Source organism: Salarias fasciatus, chromosome 14 (assembly GCF_902148845.1).
Source record: "Salarias fasciatus chromosome 14, fSalaFa1.1, whole genome shotgun sequence".
Classification (NCBI taxonomy): domain Eukaryota; kingdom Metazoa; phylum Chordata; class Actinopteri; order Blenniiformes; family Blenniidae; genus Salarias; species Salarias fasciatus.
Genome location: NC_043758.1, coordinates 25,217,323 through 25,239,950, shown reverse-complemented (window position 1 = coordinate 25,239,950; position 22,628 = coordinate 25,217,323). Strand labels below are relative to the sequence as shown.

Genomic DNA, 22,628 nt, shown 5'->3' with positions numbered 1-22,628 from the left:
CTTAATCTAGATTCCTCCTACAGTTCAAAAATATATTGTTCATATTTGTGAAAGTGTGTAAGACCGTCACTCTCTCTCTCTGTGATTGCCTGGCTAAGTGTCCAGAGTTTACGCTGCGTTTGTTCATCATCAGCTGGGATCACCTCCAACCCACAATCCTGAGGTGGAAAAAAAAAAAAAAAAAAAACCTATAGAGGATGGATGGTTGGATTTTGGGGAGTTTCATTGCCACCGCTCTCGTTAAACACTGTCAACTCGTCCAGTAGTTATTCTCCCAACAGTCTCGTACCATCCCCATTCATTACGACTCGTCCTTCATCCCTCCGCACCCCATTCATTCATAATCATCCTCATCCCTCCCTGAGCCACCATTCTTTTCCTGATCATCTCTCCCCTCCCGATCATTAGTTTAAACCTAATCCTGCATCCTTCCTTCACTCGCTCCCAATGCATCCATTCATGCTCATCTCACATCAATCCCTTTCCCTCTGTTCCATCCAGTAGCGCTCATTCCTTCCCTCCCAATGTACGTTTTGGTCTCTTTTAATCTTTCTTCCTTCAAGGCATCGGGGGATCTACGGCAGGCTGGTGGGTCACAAATTGAGACAAAAATCCTCAAATTCAGTTTCATGCCGCCACCCACAGGGGAAGATGATCTGGACCAGCCTGGACACAATGTCAAGCCTTACTGTCAAAGTCATCCATCTCCTCTCAAACTCAACTGATAAACTCTTGAACCTAATCTGTCATGTCCTTGATAGTGAATTTAATTAAAAAAAGAAAGGCTTGGTTATTCAGATTACCAGATCATTTAATTTCATGGAGATCTATGCAGATGTGTTTGACTGGGAATCTTGAGGAATATTTCATATCTCCCCCCTCTCCAGGTGATACATCCACACATTTCCTTCAATCCGACCCGTCCTCCCTGCTGACACAGTAATGTGAACCCGGGGTGTGAGGCTCTTCTCGCTCTTTCCTCTTATCCCTGCCACTGTTCATCCATCCCGCCTGAAGCCAAGCACGGAGGGTCAGTGGCGCCGACCTCTGTGACGGCCTGCACCCCTGAGAGCTGTGATATAATGCAATAAAGTGGACGCACTGGGTTACTTACTTACAACTAGCTGTGGATGGGGAAAAAGAAAGAGAAGCGGAGACAGTGAAAGAAACATGAACATGAGGGTGAACCGATAAGCCAGATGGCAGGATGAGAGGAACGAGCAGACGAGACGATGGGGAGAAGGTGGGGGCTGAATTAAACCCGGAGAGGGGAGAAAAACGCAAGACAAGAGAGGCGAAGGCGAGAGGGAAAGGCGAAACAATGAATGTAATAAGGGAAAACAAGCTAATACCAGTGAGGGGATGAAAAGTGCAAAAGCAGCAGCCAGACAGCCTCGGCTTGAGATTAGAGAGGAGGCGAGAGAGGAGAAGGAGGCGACAGGAAATGGAAAAGGGAAGTGCCGAGCCATTTATTTTTCTTCTTTCCCCTCTTTAATTCATCCTCTTCCTCCTCTTATCGCAGATCAGTACCAGTGGATGCCAAGACACAGACAGACATACACACACCCTTGTGAAAGCGTGGCATTCTGGAGAGCGGAGCAGAAAATGCAGCTCCTCTCCTCGAGGAGGGAATTTGCCTGTGAGCTTGTGTTGATTTCAGATACTCACTTATTATCTGGTTGGCTCGCAACTTCTCCCTCTAACTTCTCACTGCAAACACAGAGTACTCACTGAGTCTCTGGGATGTTTTAAGAAAACAGGATTAATTCCTATTTGAAAAGCTTCATGGGTTTGGTAAAGTGAATTAAAAAAAACATCTAAAAAAAAAAACCAAACCAAAACTGTAAGAGACCACAAGTTTAAGCTTGTTGCTTCAGATGAGTGTATCACTTGGACACCATGTCTTGCGCTGTTGCCCACTGATGGTCCCTGAAAGTATGGGCCATGAGAGGTAAAACATCCATCCTCTATACCGCATTATCCTGTAGGGTCGCAGGGTGCTGGAGCCAATCCCAGCTAACTTTGAGCAAGGCCAGAAGCAGCCCGGACAGTTCGCCAGCCAATCACAGGACAAATACACTGAGAAGGACACCCACACACTCACTTCACATGTAGAAGCAATTACAACTTCAATTTTGTAATTGAGTTTAGAATTGCCCTTCTCACGTCACAGCAATATGGTTGTGGGGTCAAATACTAGCTGGGCCGTTCTTATAAGAATTTGTATGTTATTCTTGTGAGGGTGTGACTTTCCTCTGGCAACTTCTTTTTCCTTCCACAAGACCAGAAACATGCATTTGAGGTTAATAGACACCCTAAATTGACCCCAGGTGTGAATTTGAGTGTGTGTGGTTGTCTGTCTCTATCATCACTGGAAGCCTGGAACAACTTGCTTGCCCTGCGACCCTGACAAGGATAAAGCGGGATGGACAGATGGATTGATGGTTCCCCACTGGATTTTGTGCCATCAAATGACTCTAAACTACATTTTGTGTATAAGTGGGGAATAGTCTTCAACAAAACACTGAAACCACGGAAAGCCACTTTATATATATATATATATATATATATATATATATATATATATATATATATATATATATATATATATATATATATATATACATATATACATATATATATATATATATATATATATATATATATATATATATACATATATATTATATGCCATCTCTTTTTGTGCATGCATTAGCATATTAGCCCATGTCCATATTGAGTCATTCTGTTTCTGGTTCAAAACATTCAGGGAAATTCATCTCACATTTTTCTTCAAATTTTGAATGTTAGGGTTGGTTGGAGAAGGGTATGGCTGCAGCCGGATGCTGCCGCACGAATACGACCCGCACGAATACGCCCCGCACGAATACGGCCCTACCGCAATTTACGTTTTAAATTGGTGATTTCACTCTAAATATACTTACAACCCTAACCCAAACCCTAACCTAATTTAAATGATGTGCGCAGTAAACGGGAAGCAGGACAGTCAAAAACAAGCAGAAAAACACGACGGTGGTTGAAAAACACTTTTTTAATAAAAACCCCGAGAGAACAAACACTGTAGAGGCGAGATGGAAGCAAACTGTGAAACAGCGAGTTGTATAAAGAGCTCCGTGGCAGAATACGAGCGGTCGTCCGGGTGGTGTTATGGATTAACTGGTTCTCGTGTTAACGAATGATGGCGGAGGTCTGTGTAAACACCTGCTGATAACAGCAGTTGTTAAAGTAAGACTCACAAAAGACTTTAAGCGTATACACTCACTGTAACTGTCGATAACCGACGTTCGCCAGAATGACTACATGTTTCAGTCATTTATTGGTCACAAGCTAACACGGGCACCAGTTAATTCGAAACATCAGCATGGAGCAGAGCTCATACCGAGAATCCGAGACGTGCTGCTCGGTGCGGCGGTGCTCCGGTCAGGGGAGCAGCCGCTTCTTCAGCAGCGTATCATGGAGATGTTGGGACATTATGTGAGCAGATATCAGCAGATAAAAACACTCTGCTGGGCGCTGAGGACTGCTGCTGCAGAGCTAAAGACCTGGAAGTTCCTCGAGAGACTTTGTGCGCATGTCACAGGACGCTGTATAATCCGCTTCACCCAAGTTCAAGAATTTTGTTTAGTTTTGGAGTAGCAGTGACTTGTGATGGATGGTTAAGAGGAGGTTTTTATTGAGTACTAACAAAAGTAACAAATGAACGTGAACTAGTTCATTTTTAGATGCCAGAAGTGTAGGGTCACATTCGTGCGGGTCGTATTCGTGCAGCATCTGGCTGCAGACACATACTATTGGTTGGTTGGGTCAGCCAAACAATATTTCATGATTTTCAGGGCGCAAGGCAATATGTGGTTCTGGATTTGCTTGTCTAAATAGTTCTGCTAAGTTCTGGTAGATTTGGTTGACGTGTTGTGCTGTGGAGCAATGATTTGCTGAGCAAGCTTGCACTTTGCCAAGCAGGAGAAATATTTTTCATATGCTGTATTTCAGACTTGAGAAAATAAGGTGTATTGATTATTTGCCAGTGTCTTGTCACAGAGAGGTTGAATTGTGTTTCAGGTGAATCTGTGAAACAGCAACTGCCAACATGTGAGAGGACAAGAAAACATTTGTCTTCATCCACGTGTCTCTCAGCGGTCGTCCTCGTTTTGAAGTTGTTACACAGCTGGGGAGAAAAAAAATGTTTTTTTTGTTTTGTTTTATTAATGCCTTTAGCATTGTTAGTCAAAGCCAATAATACTAAGTCTATTACTCTTAAACATAATACCTCTTAGGTTAGAATCATAAATATCAGTAGAGGATTTAGGCATCCCTGGATTTTTTTCTTAATAAAGTTTGAATGACAGGTTTATTTTGCTTTTCAGGGGATTTAAACCATCCTCCGTTTCTGAGACAAGCCCCTAAGACCGGTCCAGTGCTTGTTATGAAAAACCTGCTCTAAAATGAATAATATTGACATGTGGTGCATGCATTTTTAATCACTTCTCACTCCTACTTTTCATTTTCCAAACATATCATTTTGCTCAGCTCTCCTTGCTATAAAGATTTTTTTCCCGGGTGACTAATCCAGCATAAGTCTGAGACAATTTCTGCACGTCTTCATGCTGCTTACCTGTCGACGTGCTATGTGCAGGTCCCTGATGTGAAAGCAGGAATGTGTGATATTGTTCAGCTAATAGAAATACAGCTGTTGCTATGTATGCGAAATATTCAGTGCAATCCCCAAGACCAACAACGCCTACTCCTCTTGTCACAGTGATTTCTGCAGGTCTTATTTGAGACACAGAAATGCAAACATCTGAAGCACAAACACGAGTATTGCATTGCTCTAATTATAACCAAATAGCTTAGAAAAACTGAACTGCAGTCTGAGGTCCATTCTAATCACGGTGACTGACAATACCTGTGGGGTCACTTTTAATTTGGGCCTGGTAGATGTAAAACAGAGGCAGTGCTGTGGAGTGTGTACACAAAACGTGGGTACACACGCCGGCGGGAGGCTTGGCGCCACATTGAAAGGATGGATATGAATATGCAGATTTCTGCTTTTATCAGTGCAACATCCCCTGTTGAAGAGAACATGAGAGAATCCAATCTCAGCTTGAGTTTGTGTGGGCATGCTTGGAAAACAAAAAAACTGTATTTTGCATTAACAATTGAAAAAGGAAATAACATTAAGCATTGACGGTAGAGTTGCTGCAAGAGTTCAATCATGTCTAAATGTTCTAAAAAAGGATAAATTGGTCTTAATGATGGAAAACTCATTTTAGTTCAAGGGACATATGCAGGACAATGTGTTCTCAGTGAGTTCAAACCAGCTCCCATTTTCCCATCAGCTCCATTGCAAGTAAATCCAAGTATGTCCTGAATATGTTCACAGTTATCGAGCACATTTTCCCATCCCTTTCCAGTACTGATTCATTCACTTCAGGGTCTCAGGGTATTGGACCTGATAAGCTGAATGTAGCAAAAGCAGGTGATCTGGAGTCAACAATTAACCTCAGACCTCAGTTTTGGAACTGTGTGAAGAAATACCTCAAAACCCATGGATGCATGGGGGAACCTGAAGACCCAAGTTAACACACACACACACACACACACACACACACACACACACACACACACACACACACACACACACACGCATGTTTCCAGACTGTGGTACAAAACCGTAACTGGAGGAAACCCACGCACACACTGGGAGAACATGCAAAATCCACACAGAAAGACAGACCCAGAATTTGAACGCAGACTTTCTTGGCTTAGGGAGAGCATTAACCATTTCTCCACCATGTGTTGCAACATTGAAAACAGCTTGAACTACTCCAACTCAAGGTGGGATTATAAAATCAGAATTGCATAAATATTATTCTTGAAATTCATTGCAAATCTGTAGCATAAATCTTTATTCACTGTGTTTACAAAAGCTAAGAAAAGCTTTTGACATTGCAGATGTCCTCGTGGAGACATAATACCTTTTATAAAGGCTGAACTGCAATGCACCTGCATTTGGGGGGAAAAAAGAAGCTCTATATTGTCTTATTTAGCAATGTTAATTATAAATAGATCCAGAAGTAAATATGTAGATGCCATGAATACAAAACTTAAATTATAAAGACATTCCTGAGCTTTGGAGGTTAAAGTTCATGTCAAGTGTAGTGGAAGTTTTTGTGTGAAAACTTTGCACAACGGAGCACAAATAGAGAAACATTTTGTTGTCCAACACTGTTTGTTTTTCAGTCTGCAACTGTCAAGCTAGTGGGCTTAAATATTGACTAAATAAAGCCCTCTGTCAAAGTGTCTGTTGTGGAGCTGGAGACAAAGTGAGTTACACCAAATAAAACTGATAGCAATCCTATCGAATGAATAGAAGAGGCTCAACAGCAAGCCATTATTAGTTCTGTGTGTATGTGTTGTTGTTTGTGTGTGTGTGTGTGTGTGTGTGTGTGTGTGTGTGTGTGTGTGTGTGTGTGTGTTTGGACAGTCAAGAGAAGAGAGATGAAGAGACAAGATACGAGATGGACTGTAATAGCTTGAAAAGTTTGAAATTGTTTTGGACCGCAGGACAGGAGAAAAGTTTGTGACAGTGTAGTTTCCTGTTGGTGAAGGACTGAGGGGGGTTGAAAAAATATGAAGACACAAAACTGACATATTGGCTGGACAGTAGCAGAGAGGAAAGGCAGAAAGGGAATGGCAGCCTTCCAAGACATTGCTACAAAGAAGCGAAGAGAAAGGGAAGCTGTCACATTGTCTAAGAAAAGGTACAACAGAGGGACAAGAGGTATGTATTTGGAAGGAGAAAGATACAGGAAGATGATCGTACATCAGCTGAGGCATCGACACAACCTAACCCTTGACAAGAAGCGCATTAGCTTGGAGGTCAGTTAAACAACTAGATGATAAAGAGAAACTCGATTTTTTTGACCGGCAAAGAGCACATGCTAAAAAGTCTAGAAAGTACTCAACATTCAGGCACATCATATTGTTTGGAAGTATGAATAAAAAAGTGAGGCATCTTTAATCATATATCCAGTCTAGCTGTTTTTCAGAGACATATTGTTTAGAGAAAGATTGCTTACTTATAGAGATTTGCATACAGTGAGAATTCTGCAGTCACTCATTTATCTCTCAGCAAGCTAACTGGATTAGAAGCATGATGTTGAGTGGCTCAATTTTCAAAATTATGAGCAAATACTGGTCCTTTTAAAGTGTCTTCTTTTGAGAGCTAACAGTCTTTCTAGACATCTGGGAAAAACTTGGATTGGAAACATGATACCCAGTAAGGACATATCAACGCAAGATTGCTTGGCGACTTGTTGTTTCTTCTTCTTCTTCCACTGGGGCAAAAAACAGTGTATGTACTGTGGGAGTTGTAGAACAATGGAACATGAGCTATTGTCCACTTGTGTATAAGAAGGAAGGCCTTCATTAGCGTCTGTGGGGAATCCAAAAGGAATACTGTAACTGTACAAAATGAAGAAAGTCAGTTATTTGCAGGCCTCTAGCCACTCTTTCAACAGACTTGCCAAGACAAGCTGTCCCACAAGAAGCCAAGTAAAAAGACAGAGTAAGCAGGTATCAGGCACCAGCTTGGCACATGTAATGTGTTGACAATTAATTTTATTGAGGGCCATTTGTTGGCCAGCCTTCAGACTTGGCTTGCAGAGTCCAGGGTACTACAGGACACTATTCAGACAGAACCAGAAGCGATATCAAAAACATAGTTAAAAAGTATGGTGACTGTAGATTAACAGCAGTAACACTTGGATCACAGCAGCTTCACTGGGTCATCTGATGCCCAATCTTCTGTCGTGGCTTGAAGTTTCTTCACTTGACCACACCTTCCTCCCACTGTTGGATGGCAATCATGGCCACTGATCATGTGAACGATGCTGGAGCTCCTCAAGAAGGAGCTCCATAAATAAAGCACATCGCCATTTCCTTGGTAACAACCAAAGGTCTCATCAACTCTCGCCGGAGCTAGGCATCTGTCAATTCTCCGAACAACAGATTATCTGAGTGCTAACATCTTTCTTCCACTGGTTTGTGAAGATAACATTGAAACTTAAGCTTGAAATGAGCAGCTTGTGGAAAGTCAGAATTAGCATTTGTCTCAAGAAGTGCTTTTGTCTGCCAGATCAATACAAGTCCAATGTCGCCAGCTCATTTAGTTTAGTTTTTGGTTGCCACAAACTCTTCTGGGAAATATGCGGCTCCTTAGCTGTTGAATGCACCATGTTCTCCAAGTAATCACAGGACAGCTGCCAACAGGTGCCTGCTGCAGCTGAAAACAACCACTGAGACACACTTCTGAGAGAGTGTGCTCACGCTTTCGCATGCACAGACGACACACAGCAGTAGAAAGTTTCCACAAACCCGAGTGGACCTGTGATTGGTAGGAAAACACACAGCTGAGCCCTTCTGTCTGGAGGCAGGGACCACAGCTGACTTGAACAGACAGATTACAGTTTTTTAAGCAGAAGAAAAGTACGTATTTTTTGTGTGTTTGACATTCCCAATGGTGTCCGCCTTGACTACGGTAACAAGTAGGCCTATTAAATATTCCCTGATCTGTGGCCACGGCATTTCCCCCCACCCGCTCTCTTTCTCCTTGCCATCCTTTCTTATTATCCCCACTGCCAAACTACGCTCATGGTGACAACTGAACTTTTATCAAGGCAAACTGTATATGTGCCTGAGTGCATGTGTTTGTGTGAATGTATCTTGTGTTCTCCATAATTTGGGAATGAAACATTAACGTGCAAAAAAAAACAAAAAAAAAAACATATATATACTATATGTATATGCACAAATTGATACACACACACACACTGTAAACTAGCTTCAAAGACAGGATTACTGCTGATAACCCATAAAATCAAAGCCCTTGCCGCTCTGTGTGTGTGGCAGTGGGAATGTATGCATGTTGTGCACAACAGTGGACTCATAAATACACACACAGTATGCATGTCAGTTGTGTAAGTGCATCTAACAAAGCTATACATTCTGGAGAGAGAAATTTTTTTGGGCCATAAATCCACCAATACATTAATGTTTATGAACATGTCCTTATGTGTAACCTTCTCTGTTGTGTATTGATGTGTTCTGTTATGCGTTGCACATCATGTGATCTGTAATTCTTCTTGCTGTCTTTACGGTTTGTGGCCTTGCTGCTTGCCAGCAGGAAAACTCACAGTACCATGCCGACATGTGCTTGCTACCAGTGTTGTTCCTTACGTCACATCACAAAGAGCTGTGTAACTGCAAGCTGCAGGCTGTACCTTAATGTTGACCTTCACGTTGATAAATGATTCATTGCTATTACCGTCAGTGTCCAAGCATGACAGTTAATCATTTAATGTGGTCAAATGGAAGCTGCTACATTAAAGGTGATGGTCACTCCATATACTCCATATCCTAGTTTTCACACTGACGCTTTCATATCATCGCCTATTTTATAGTTTTTAATTTTCACCCACTACATTTCTCATTTCATTTAAACTTAAAACCTTTAGTTTCAATTGAGTGCCATTAAGAATAATGATTTACGGCTCTCATGGTTTTATGGGTTTCATTTAGAATTTCTGTTTTGATTATGAGTTATGGTTTCTGAGACACGTATATGTGACAAAACATATCAGGAGATCATACTGAATTAGTCTTCACTTGAGGAATAAATTATTTCAAAGAAACAACTGTGACCCTGTCGTTAATTGCATTCACTTCTAATTGGAAAAAAGAATGAAACATTTGTCACCGAAGCATGGACAATATTATGGTAGCTTGATCTTTTTCTGTCAGGGGACCATGGTCAAGTAAACATAGTGAACACATGATATCTATGCTTTATGCATGTAGCTTTAATTGACTTAGACCAACTGAACTGAAATGAAATTGGAAAATTTATATTCACAACTTTTTGAAAATACTTAAACTCCATTTCTGTGTACATGGGAAAAAACACAATTTTTTGGAAACACTGCTACTGCGCATGCACAACACGGTAAAGAGGAATAATTCTTCTGCAAATGCACAAGTAGATGAACAATGACAATATGGCAGCCCCCAGAAAGGCATGACTCCCAGTCCATATTCGTCTTGGACTTGGTCGTTTTGTAGTTGAGAGTTAGAGGTAATAGCGATGCAACTTGGTCATCGGTCCATACGAATGTCTGTTTACTTCCATTGGTAATGTTTGTAACAGATCGTTCTCAGTGCGCATGTGTGTATCAATTCGTTATAAAAAGAAACCAGTGCTGAAGTGTGGCATGGCCTGATAACTACATTATTTTCAGCGTATCTGCCATTTCCGTGGAAATTGACATTGTTTTCAAATCATTTCTGTATAAAAGCCAAACTTTTCTCAAATTATAAAGCAAAAGCAATGAATCGTTTTGTCATGTTCATGGATCAGAACATGTCAAAATATCATAAATTATCTTTGAAACACAGTTCAGACAGCATGTTTTCAGGTTTCCTACAGCCTTTAGCATAAATATTTTGGTGGATTTAATAGAAACTGCTCAATAGGGGATAAAAAGCATGTAAGACTGATTCTACCTGCATGTCTGAATGGATTATAAAGCCAGTGTTGATGTATTTTCCTTTCACAGTGCTTGACAGTCTTTTTTTCTTTTTTAAGAGACTGAGACTCCTTAGAGCAGCTGCCAGGATGTTTAAATATACATGCAACTGTTGAATTCAACACTCTCTAAAATCTTTAGCGAATCTGGGAAACAGAACACTGCTTTTATCTGAAGGAATTATAGCCCAATATGTTTTTATCACCTGAATGAAAGCACAGACTCTTTTTTTCAATGAAATATTTTGGTCAATCAGATGTTAGAAAAATGGTCAGCAGACTTGGAACTAGTGATTCATCAAGAAATATTGAAACCATTGCCAAATGACTTGCCAACAACCTAGTAATACATAGACCAGGCAGCAACATAGTAGAGAGATTATAGATTAGAAGTAACCAATACAGTTCTGACAGGCTCCTGGCAGCCTGGTGTGCATGTTCTACAAATAGTGGGTGACACATTAAAAATAATTCAAAAATCTGATTATTCAGGAAGTTTGTATTTGGTATTCTTTCCTACCCTTTAAGAAGATATTTAATCATCTGAATATCAGCTCTTAAAATAATCACTGTTTTGTGTTGGAATTTCCTAGAAATTAGTAAAGTGTTTTGCTTTGAACCTTCACCTTTTTGTCATCAAGGAAGTCCACCAGTACATGCTGGGGAATCTTGCCTGTGATTAGATAATCATACTTCTGGGCCACGATACTGAAACAAGACAACTTGAATTTTCAAGATATCATACATGGTCTAAGAAACACAGATTGGAAGATTGACTGTGAGCCAGAGAACTTAACAGTTTCTCACAGGGTCCAGTGTCTGTCACTGAGCTGTTGCCAGGGCTCTCATTTACTGCTGTTTATCACCAGCCCGCTAACATCGCGTCCTGTGGGACGATGAATGGCCGGATTCCAAACCGCACATGAATCACCTTGTAAAAGACAGAATAACACAGATTGCACGTGGTTACATGTGAAGCTGCGGCGCGCCGCATGTGGTCATCTTTCATCGCATGTGCTGCGTTCGGAGCTGACAAGTGTAAATTGTGTCTTGCGCACTGTTTGTGTTGTTGTTGTTGTTGCAGCTGTAGCATTCAGACTCTTGTCTTTGCATTACTCTGAGCCTTGTTAAAGCTGCCATGGCAGCTCTCTGATGTGCTCACAGCCGTATTGGTTCAGTCGCAGAGCTCTGAGTAAAGTGTTGTTGATCACCCCTGCTAAACTTGACAGGCTAATTCCTCAGGGAGTGAAGGAGGGAGAGAAAAAGGTGGAGTAAAAGGAAGAAAGAGAGAGAAACAGAGAAGTATAAAAGTGGGGAAAGACAGATGAGAGAGCCAGACAGTGTGATGAGCAACAAATGGAGAAAAATGAAGCATGCAGACCAGAAGCAAGTGCCACACATTAGGAGGTAAGCTGGGAGCACACGCCGCGATAATCACATATAAATAAGAGCACCTGTGTACACGCAAGCATGTATACAGGCTGGCTGTGCAAACAGCACAGTCGAGTCTGCACCAGAGGAGTTTATGAGGAAGGCTAACCTTGCCAGCCGGGTTTGCAGACGGGCTTGACGTCAATGCGGACGGGGACGCTGTGCAGTGCTCTCTTCTGGCCGCAGTCCCAGGCCGTCACCAGGATCTCATACTGCTGCTGGTGGTCGTAGCTCAGCTTCTCCGTGTTCCTTATGTTACCTGGTCAGGAGAGAAAGCTGGAGGTCAGACGACAAGGCAAATGCTTTTCGTTTTTTAAAAAGGCAACTCATTATAAAGTAATGAAGGGGCCCCCATTGTGTCTCCTAATGAAAACATTTTGCGGCACGGCGATGGCCACAAATAGCAATTTTAAAAATCCACTTATATTCTGTCAGTAAATAAACTGCTTCCCTGTTGTATGGTTGGGGTGGTGATAAAGCCAGGTAATTATTATCAGTGTGTCCAGCTTTTTCCTCCCAGAAATGCTCGTCCTGAGCTGTTAGCTCTTGTGTTTCAGTGTTCAGGTGCAACACGGACCCCTGTGTGCCACGACTGTCCGTCAGCCAGGCAACTAAACGCCTGAAATTAATCTAGACAATTACTGCTAATACGAGGCTGCTCATTACAGGAGTCAAGGTTTTCCCGCTTCCCTGTAGCAGAGGGCGTTTTTCACTCAAGAAGTTCTCGGCATCAACAAAAATGATAAAAACTGATGATGGCTGAATTCTTGTTTAGGTTTTTGACTTTCAGGGTCCAATTTGACATATTTCTAAAATTCTCTGAGGCCATGAAGCTGGCAAAGCGGGACTCGATGGATGGATGGATGGATAGAAAATTTGCATGTTACAGCATCAGCCGTGTTGCTTGAGGATGAGTCAGTAGCAGTCGAATTGAATTACATGATAACAAACATCTTCGCAAAGAACTCAAAACAGCAACGTCTAATGAGGCCGGCATGCATCATGTGAGAGTCTTTAGTCAAATGTTTAAGTCTCATGCTCTGCGTGTAACACTTTTTCTTAAGTGCAGGTGAATTCTTTTCTGACACAAATCTCATCTCAATCATTCAGTATTGTATTGTCATTATGATTACGATTACAGGATAATCAGTGGGACTGGATAAACTGAGGTTACATCTGCTCTGACTTTTTCCACAGTTTCCCTTACAGCTTTTCTGCAGTCAGTTCAGTTGTGCAAACAGTAAGTAATATTATTGAGAGTTCAGTGACATTTACCTGCCTTTGAGGTCCTGAGGATTTATTCAGCAAACGCTCTGAGACGGTTTTAGTTGTTTCACGCTCAGCGTTGGCATTTTGAATTGGTATTTATGAAAGCATTTGTATATCAGGAAATTCTCTCCTGTGTGAAGTCAACAGTGTATGCTGTAAAAAAAAACAACATCAAACTTTATAGTGTGGCATAACGCAGTACTATATTCAAACAAGATGTGGTTTTGTAAGTTATAAAACTCTGATGTTTTTTGTGGAATATTTTTCTTTACTGTGACAAAAACAAACAACTCCGCTATGTGTTGAGTAACAGGGACATATACAGACTCAATCATCAGCTGTTGGGAGAATAACTTGAGGGAGTTCTAAAATACCTGTGTGAGCTTTTACTGCAGAATGAGCTTCTTTACAGGACAAACAGAGTGCAGCCGACATGTCTCCGCTTATATTGCTACTTTTTAAAATGTATTCCTAATAGATGCCTCCCTGGCTCTTGGAAGAAGAACTCATATGACTTTTGAGATTAGCTTTATAAAAGTTCAAGATCTACTTTCTTTCTGCCTTGAGGAGATGAAATGCTGCACTTTCCCTTCAGCAGCTTTATACTTTATAACCTTGTGTCTCTGTGACAGTCAGCTGGTTTAGATAACACAGAGCATGTGCTTTGTTGTTGTTTATCTTCTCATGTAATATGTACGGAATGTGTGCTTACTTAAAGGAGTATTTAATAGGAAACCATCAGTATATATCATTGTCCAATTACCTATGATTTCTGAACATAATCAGTGTAACAAATGGGATCGTAGGATATATGACAGGTGGCCTCTACCCCTCAGACTGGTTTGATTAGTGCTGATGTTAAATTAAGACCCTGCTTCAATTTATTCCCTTACTGCTTCCTGATGGAGTTTATGCTTGCTTTACCATTACCTTTCTTAGAGTTATTTTACACTTACTCTATCAAACAATAGAAGCATGGATAGCATTGTTTAAGGAGCACTTACAGCATGGCACGGTGGTGTAGTTGTTTGCAGTCTTTCGTCACAATAAGATCTCAGCTCATTAACAGCTCCTTTCAGACCTTTCTGTATGAAGTTCACATGTTCACACTGTGCATGTGTTGTACTGTTCCCAGTTTAAATTAAATTTTGTCACTCCTTGATGTACCGGCGTTGACTATAAAACATCAGTAGGAATCAGGATGATTTATTAGGGTTAAATGGACATGAGTTCAGAGCATGTAAATTATTGAAAGCGTTTGCGTTACAAGGCGATGACGTGGAAGTTAATAGGGTTGTTTGTCACGATCAACTTGACTGACCCTGTGGATGATGAATCTGATGCCGGCTGCTTGACATTGGTCATGTATAATGTGACACTGGCAGGTTACCTGATTTCATGCAGTGCAGAAAAATGAAGCACATCTTCAATAATGACGGGATTCAACATACTGAGGCCAAACCATGGGAGACTGCATGCACAGTGTTTCTCTAGAGTCAACTACATCTCTTATTAATGATATTAAGATTAATATGATTGTAATGAGCCTGCCTACCTGTCATTATTCACAAGTTTCCAAGGAGACACAAAACGGAATTAAACCAGTTCCAGACATGAGAGAATGTTCAGGCCACGTTTACATGACATGTCTAGTGTGACCTTACCATTTTTACATTTTCTGCTATAGAAAGGTTTTATGTTTACAACATTTACAGCAACGTTTCAAGTGAAAACATATTTATTTTATGTGTGTTTCAGAAATGTTTCTCATTTATGAGAGAAACATAGTGAAACTGATGTTGTCAGCATGCCAGTCAGTGAGTGTGTGCTGTTGGTTGTTTATGGAATGAAACCACACATTCATGTAGGCAGAGAACTATATTACTATAGACATTAACAAAGATGAATACATTCCTATGGACAGATGATGGCATTAAATTGCTATTCCAGGTGAGTCTCAACTACAAAACAATCAAGTCCCAGGAGAACATAGATTGGGACTCATGCCACTCTGGGCACCATTGTTGTTATTGTCCTACTTTTGCATTTTCCCGTTTCCACAGGGATGAGGTTCGGATATTTTCATAAAAGTTCCATTTTGGGAGCTGTTCTCAAAAAGCTGCATTTTCAATGGTGCTAAACACCCAAAATGCAACACAAGTTTTCTGTTTTCACTTGAAATCCTGTTAACGTAGCTTTCGATGTGTTGTGGGTATGAGAGTGAAAATAGTTTAAAAAATGATGTTGACTCTGCAAGCTAAAGAGCTGAAACTGATACAAAATGGCCTGAATTAACATCTTTTTTGTGGTTTGGTTTGTGAAAAAACGCTTCCGTGACAAACCCCTGATCAGATCCACCAGTGTAAACTGATATAAAGAAGTTCTGCAAGCAATACAAGCAGCTCCACACTGGTTCTTTGCATCCCAGGCTTACCACAGTGACAGCTGACTGGAAACAATATGCATACTAAGGGGGCCTTTGCCAATATGCCAGTGAATATTATGCTGGGGCATGCCAACTGTGGGGCCCCTGCTTGAGGTTGCTGACTCCTGCTTTAAATTGACCTTATGTGTCAATGAGACTGTGTGCGGTTGTCCCAGAGTGACCGCCTGTCTAGAGAGCACCTCTGTGACCCAAAGATAGAGAAGATGAATGAATAATCAACGGACATTGCTCAAAGACTTATAGGCTGTTAAATAATCGTAGGTTTGTTGTCAAAATTTACATCAGCGAGCTGCTTCATTTTCTTTTCAAGAGCCGGATGCTCTTGCACTTTGGTCCTTTGCAATTAACAGAACAGATTGGTACAGTCATAGAAAATAAATCTTCTCTCCAGAATGAACAAATCAATTCATGCACCAAGTGAGAGTGGAATTCAGAGATGGAAACGGCCTCTGTGTGACAAAGAAACTCTGCATGACAACTCCACCAGTCCATTCATCATCTATGCCCAGCTTTAGCCAGACTAATACCATGAGGAGATGGGGGCAAAGCACTGCATTTAGAGCGAACAAGTCTACATAACCTATAAACACCAGTGAAGCCTCACCTGTACAATGTACTGAAAAACACAGTACTATCCTAATTCCAGGAGTTGCTTATTGGCACACGGCCCTGTTTTGCAGATGTATGTACACTTAATTTAGCTGTATTATGGTCAAGAAACTGCTGCATAATAAGAAAAAGGCTTACGCATATGAAAGCACTTGAAAGTGGCATATTCTACTCATGTAAATTGTCCGTTTTTGTTCGGAAATATACCAACACAGATATGCCATTAAAAAAAAAAAAGCAGCAAGTGCATTCATATAGTCCATTGCTCGTGTTACTTCAGATCAGGGTCTCAAGGGTACGTCAACCCTGACCTGCTGAAATCTATCGCTGCAGTCATGAAGCAACATCAATGATGCGAATTCAAGCTTTGACAAAAAAAGAAAACTGCGAGATGGAAAAAGACGATATTTTTGCATTTACTGTTTCAAATATATTCTGATCCCCCATTCAACATTGTGACCATTGTGAATGAAACAATCATGTGAGAAAGCAAACTGGGTGGAGGAAGCAGCCCTGGAGTCCAGTGCAGCATGACGACAATGCAGTGTCAGGCAGAAATACATTACAAATCATACATTTTAGCATTGCCTAAGCTAATGTAGGAGCACCTAGAACTCCAACAATGACACTATGGCGCTGTGTTCAAATTGGATTCCTTTGCTTTCTTTCTTTCTTTCTTCTGCACAGCGATAAAAGGATTTATCCCTTGAAAACATGAAGTCCTCTGATACCTCTTTCCTCCAAACTAATTTAGACTTTTTGTGTTGTATTTGTCTAGTCTGACATAATCCACTTAGTGACAAATCCAAGCAATGAGGGATAATTCACACCTGCACTTTTATGTGAGAAAATCGATTCCGCATTCAGCTTTGTAAGTCGTCACAGTCTGCCAACCGTGTGTGACGTGATCTTGTGCAATAATCGCTGCATCATTAATACTAGTGATAGAACAAAGGAATACCTTACCTTTTCCTCTTTTCAGAATATATTATTGAAACATTTAAAGATTTGTATTTTGAAAGTAATGTAAACAAGAAAAAAATGACCAATTTTAATAATCTCATAAACAAGATCCGACACAGTAAAACAGCACAGCTTTTGGCACCATCTGTACAATCAGTGATCCAAACACGATCAACTATTGAGCCTCTGACTATACCATGAATGAATGACAATCACTGGGGTGCATGTGCATTAGTTATGATGAAATAAGAAAGTCAGCAGAAAGCAAAAAAAAAGGAGTCCACTGAAAGGACAGTAATGAATACAAAAGAATCAAAGTCAATGTCACTGTCTTCTTCATCTTCCAAAGGCAGGAGTGAGGTCAAGTGATGTCTGGAGGTGGTCGGAGAGTTGACCAGTGGAAATGTCTCTGAGGGTACTCGGTCCCTTTATTCCACATTGGGTTCAGAATTTTCTCGAAGGCTGAGTGATAGCACTGAATCTACAGGGAACGAAGGAGGCGCTTCTGCTTCAACGTGACGAGGGCGTAGGTTCTCTGAGGTTCAGTTCAGGTTAACCGCTGTGTGGATACAAAGGAAGTGAAAGGTCTCCTCCCTGTCGACACATGCCGTCTATGTAAAACTGAAAAAGTCTTTCCTTGGTCGTTGGCTTAATGGCAATGTTATTCCCTGGTGGCAAAAGTCTGTCTTAACAGGACAAAAAATATTTTCAACTGGTCTCAGGTAAGGAGGGCATGGCTTTAACACAGTCTCTGATATCTGATTGAGAAGTTATGGAATGTGCAATGAAACCAAGCTTTATTAGTGGAGGGCCGACAAGGAACAAACATTATCGTGGTGCCTGAAACAACACAGCATCAAAAGGTCTGAAGAGTCTTTGGCTCAGCAAGTCACTGCATTGGAAAGTTTTACTGCGGTGACTGACCAGTGTAAATGCTTTTGTGTAAAAGTTAATGTGGCAGGACTTTTGTAATATTACATTGCTGCACTGGGCAATTTCACAGAAACTAATAGCCCTCTCATCTCTACAGAACACTGAGCACCCAGACCACATCCAGTCACCGGAAGCCTCCTGACTCATTGATAACCACAACCCATTTTCCAAGCCAGCGTCTTCTCTCGTGCTGAGCAGAGTGCATAAAGGGAACTCTTGTAGACCTAATGTGTCCGTTAATATTTGATGAGTCTTCCACTACAACCGAATGACAATGCTATGCTACACACGCAGCCAGGTCCAGGAGGGATGGGGAGAAGGAGCAGTCTGAGGATTGCTTTGCCGAGTATTAAGTGCAGTGAAAACAAAAAAAATGACACTACTGGCCTTCGTCGGCTGGAAGCTGAGATGCAGCAGGAATGAGTTACTGTGACTTGTATTACCGCCTGGATGCTCCTTCGGTTTTTTTGTATTGTGGGCAGAGAGGTGCAGGGAGAGTTGAATGTTGATAATGTGGTTTATTTGAATACTGCGAGAAGGAGGAGGATTAGCTGTAATTCATATGTGGGTGGTATTGTTCGCCTTCCCATCCTCCTCATCGCCCATTCACCATCTTCCTCTGAGTTGTTTAAAATTCCTCTCCTCCTCCTCCTCCCCTGTCCGCCCGTCCCGTCTCCCTTCTCAGTGCACATCATTGTCTCACCACTTTGTTTTTCTTTTTGTTGCAGCTCCATCCCATTTCCCTGTTTGCTGCCTGATCTGTTGTGTTGCTCACACTGTTACTCTTTTTCCAAACTTACACAATTACATGTGTGTGGCATATATATTTATATATAGACACACACACACCTCTTTCTGCATGACAGAGGTTCCCATTCCTCCTCCTTCAATTACTGCATCAACTTATCGGTGTGAGCAGCCAGTGCGTGCTGTGACTTCTGGTAAGGGTGGTCAGCTGGTAAATAACCATTTAACCCTTAATCTCACACTCTCCATTTGCCTTCCTGTCAAAGCCACGGTGAAACAAACATAAAAACCATCTCTGCAACGGTCTTTGTATTTTTCCTCAGTCATGCTCATGTAATTACAATTCAGTTTTACCACAGACCTGTTGTTTAAAAAAACAATGCAAGCGTTAATCTTCCATTTTTATTTGGGTTAATCATGTTCTTTCTCAACAGTTTTAAACTCTTCTAAAACAGCTCAGCTAAAAACAAAGGCTTTCACAAAGGTAATGGTGAATGCCCCGAGCATGTTAGCTATTTTTTTTTTTTTTTTTTTTTTTTTTTAAATATATAGTGTTCAGTATCAGTAAAGACATCAGTCAGGTAAGTCTGGAGCAGCGACTTCACCAGCTTCTACGTTTTGCTTAGTTTTTGCAATTGTTCCTGTCTTAAAATATCATAAACTAAAGCAGAGGTGTCAAACGGTTTCAGTTACAAAGAGCACACAAAGACAATTTTAAAGTAGAACGAATCAAATCTGTAAAATTGGAACAAAGTAAGAATATTTGTACAATTCTAAATTATCTCCTTTATTACAATTCAAATTGGTGAAAAGTCATCAGGAAAAAAATTTAATGTACTGCATCCTTTTCACCCAACTTGAACAAAGCTGAGCATGATTGGGAAAATAGGCAAAATTCTCACTTTATTTATTTATTTATTTATTTTTTTTACTTTTTTTGTTTTTCATGCCTCTTGGTGATAAACATAGTGGGGGAGAGATATTGTTCCATTTGATGTATTTAGCTGCTTAAAGCATTCATGTTTTTCCAAATTCACCTTCACAGGATGGCTTTGATAGTAAGATACTCAGACATTTCCTCTACTCTTGATAAAAACTGCAATATACACTGAATCAGAACTAATATTAGCAAATCAGAAGTTTATCTTCAGTAAAAACTCCATTTAATATCTATAATTTTGAGAGTTTAAATTGTAATCGTATGGGCCAGATTGGAAATCTGAGCAATGTTTGGTATGTTTGACATTTGTAATCCAAAGCTACAGAGCAGCCTCCTGTGTGATTATATCCTAAACCCTTCATTCATCAAGTGTGTCACAATCAGGTCACTCTCAAAGCACAGGTAAAAATACATTCAGTGGTCCGGCATGGGAGAGCCTCCACAACAGAATTTTCTAAGCCGATAATGTTAATGTCACAACCATGGCGTTTAAGTACTATTTGTCTTATCTATTTTATGTTTATTTTCTTTTCCCCAAGCCCTGTCTCCACGAATACCTTTTTCGGGATTTCTTTTTTTTTTTGCTTGCAGTTGTGTTTTTGTCTTGTCACTTTCCTCTAGTTGTATTTTGCTCACTATTATCTTTCTATGGGACCTTTTATTTACATGTGTTTTTTATTGTTCCAGCTGTGTCTTATTTCACCATTTGGACTTCATAGCACTGGTACATTTGTTCTTTCCTGTTAGGGTTGGACAGTTGCTTTTTTTGCAACATCCTTGACGGTGAGACCAGATGTTGCTTTGAATGGTGATTCTGTTTGTACATGTTAGCTTGTAGTGTCAGTGACTTTTTCAATATAGTGTTTTGAAGTTAGGTATTTAACTACCTTGTATTTGATAAACTATTTCAATTGTTTCAATATGTCAAAAAGCTCCTTAAAATTCTGACAACGGTGACTACACAAACACATCAGCTACAAGAGATTTAAGCTACAAAGACAATATGTGTGTTTTCATGGATTTTACTTGGAATTTAAAAGAAAATTGTCCAGTTTTTCTCTGTCTTACACTTCCAACAACATACGATGTATTTCTCTCCCTGATTCTGTCGCACCGCTTTTTCTCACTCTCACAGCCGGCCGCTGCTTTCCTCCCTCCATCTTCCTCCTCGCTCCCTCAGGTACTCTTGAGTTCAAGAGCTCTCAAAGCCTTTTTCACAGCGGTCAATGGCTAAGCAGGACCTCTTCAAACAGCCAGAGAGCGCACAGGCTGCAGCCTCTCCCCTGTATCGTTCACTGTGCAGTTTGGCACGAACCTCAACCCACTCAGCCTTTTTATATTATATTCCAACACATCAGCAGTCAGGAACTCTTGGCAGTCAGAACCAGCAAATAGTGCTGTCACTTGCATCTGCGTGGCAACATCAGAAAAGGCGTAAAGGGAATCTCAGTGAAACCAGTCAAATTTAAGTAGCCTGACTAGCAGTCATAAAAGTCAAGGGGCATCATGTTTCAGCTGGTGCCAAAGTAAGTGCATGAGCCCCTCACCCTGAAGATGAGTTGTGACTATGAAACACTGTTGACGCACTACTATGATGGGATTACAGAAACAGAGCACAGAGTAATCTAAATAGATGGTTTCCAATGCAACGACACACTTTTCATACATTCAAACCTAAAACTGGACGATGGAGCAACTTATCCCTTCAGCATAAACTGATTAAAAGAAGCAACCTGCCAAGGCAACATATTAATTTTTTTCTTTGATGGAAGTTATTTTAGATACATTTGTGTTTGTAGCCAGCAGCTGTTTGCAGGGGTCCACTAACTTCAACAAGTGCTTCCAGTGGATTCAAACGACCATTTGCATTTCAAAAGTTTCATAATCCAGATTTACACACCTAACAGCATGATTATTTACTCCATCTTATTTACTACCCACATAGGGGGATAACATTGGCGAGGGCCAAAGAACAGATGATAGGATATATTTTTCTTCACTTCATGCAGTTGAGTGGTCACACAGTCACAAGTTTTTTTCTTTTTCCTTTTCCTTTTTCTATGCTACTCAGTGGGAGGCTTTTATCTTCAACACCATCACAGCTTTCTGCACAGACAGAAATGTCATTTATAAAAAGGAAAAAAAAGTCTTTTTCTTTTTTTTTTTTAACTGGCTGGGAAACTTGGAAAAAAACAAAGGCACCATTCTGATTTATTTGGCTGATACTATGCCCTCCCAAAAACCCCACCCTTTATTAATTAAAACAGCAAGTGCCATTGCTTCAAACCATATGCTGGACTTTTCACTCACATTTGATTCACAGCTGACTGAAAAATATAAAAAGCAACATTAAAAACAGCCTAGTTGTGGTGAAATCTGATGAAAGTTAGAAAGAATATATTGAAATATAAATTAAAATAATAAATCTCTATTGCACATTTGCTGTAAAAGCCTTTTTTTCAATTAATATTACAACACTCATAAAATCTTAGTGACATTTCAGCTGTCGGAGCATATATCTTCATGTATGTGAGTGTGTGTCTGTATTTTCCATGTTTGTGTGTGCACCAACTTTCTGTGATCTGATTTGTGAAGAGTGACGGCTCTCTCGGCAGAGCTGGACTTTGTCCTTGGAAAGATAAAAGCAGGTTTTTACCCTGGAGAGAGATGTCTGTCAGAGCATATAA

At 40.6% G+C, this 22,628-nt stretch overlaps 1 protein-coding gene across 1 annotated transcript in view; it reads right to left on the bottom strand.

Annotated features, from left to right (window-relative positions):
* LOC115401062 (calsyntenin-2) overlaps window positions 1-22,628 on the bottom strand; it is a 333,679-nt gene that overhangs the window by 87,460 nt on the left and 223,591 nt on the right. The window contains exon 5 of the mRNA XM_030109215.1: window positions 12,144-12,293. Within this exon, the coding sequence (XP_029965075.1) occupies window positions 12,144-12,293 (150 nt within the window). The remainder of the gene's footprint in view (window positions 1-12,143; window positions 12,294-22,628) is intronic.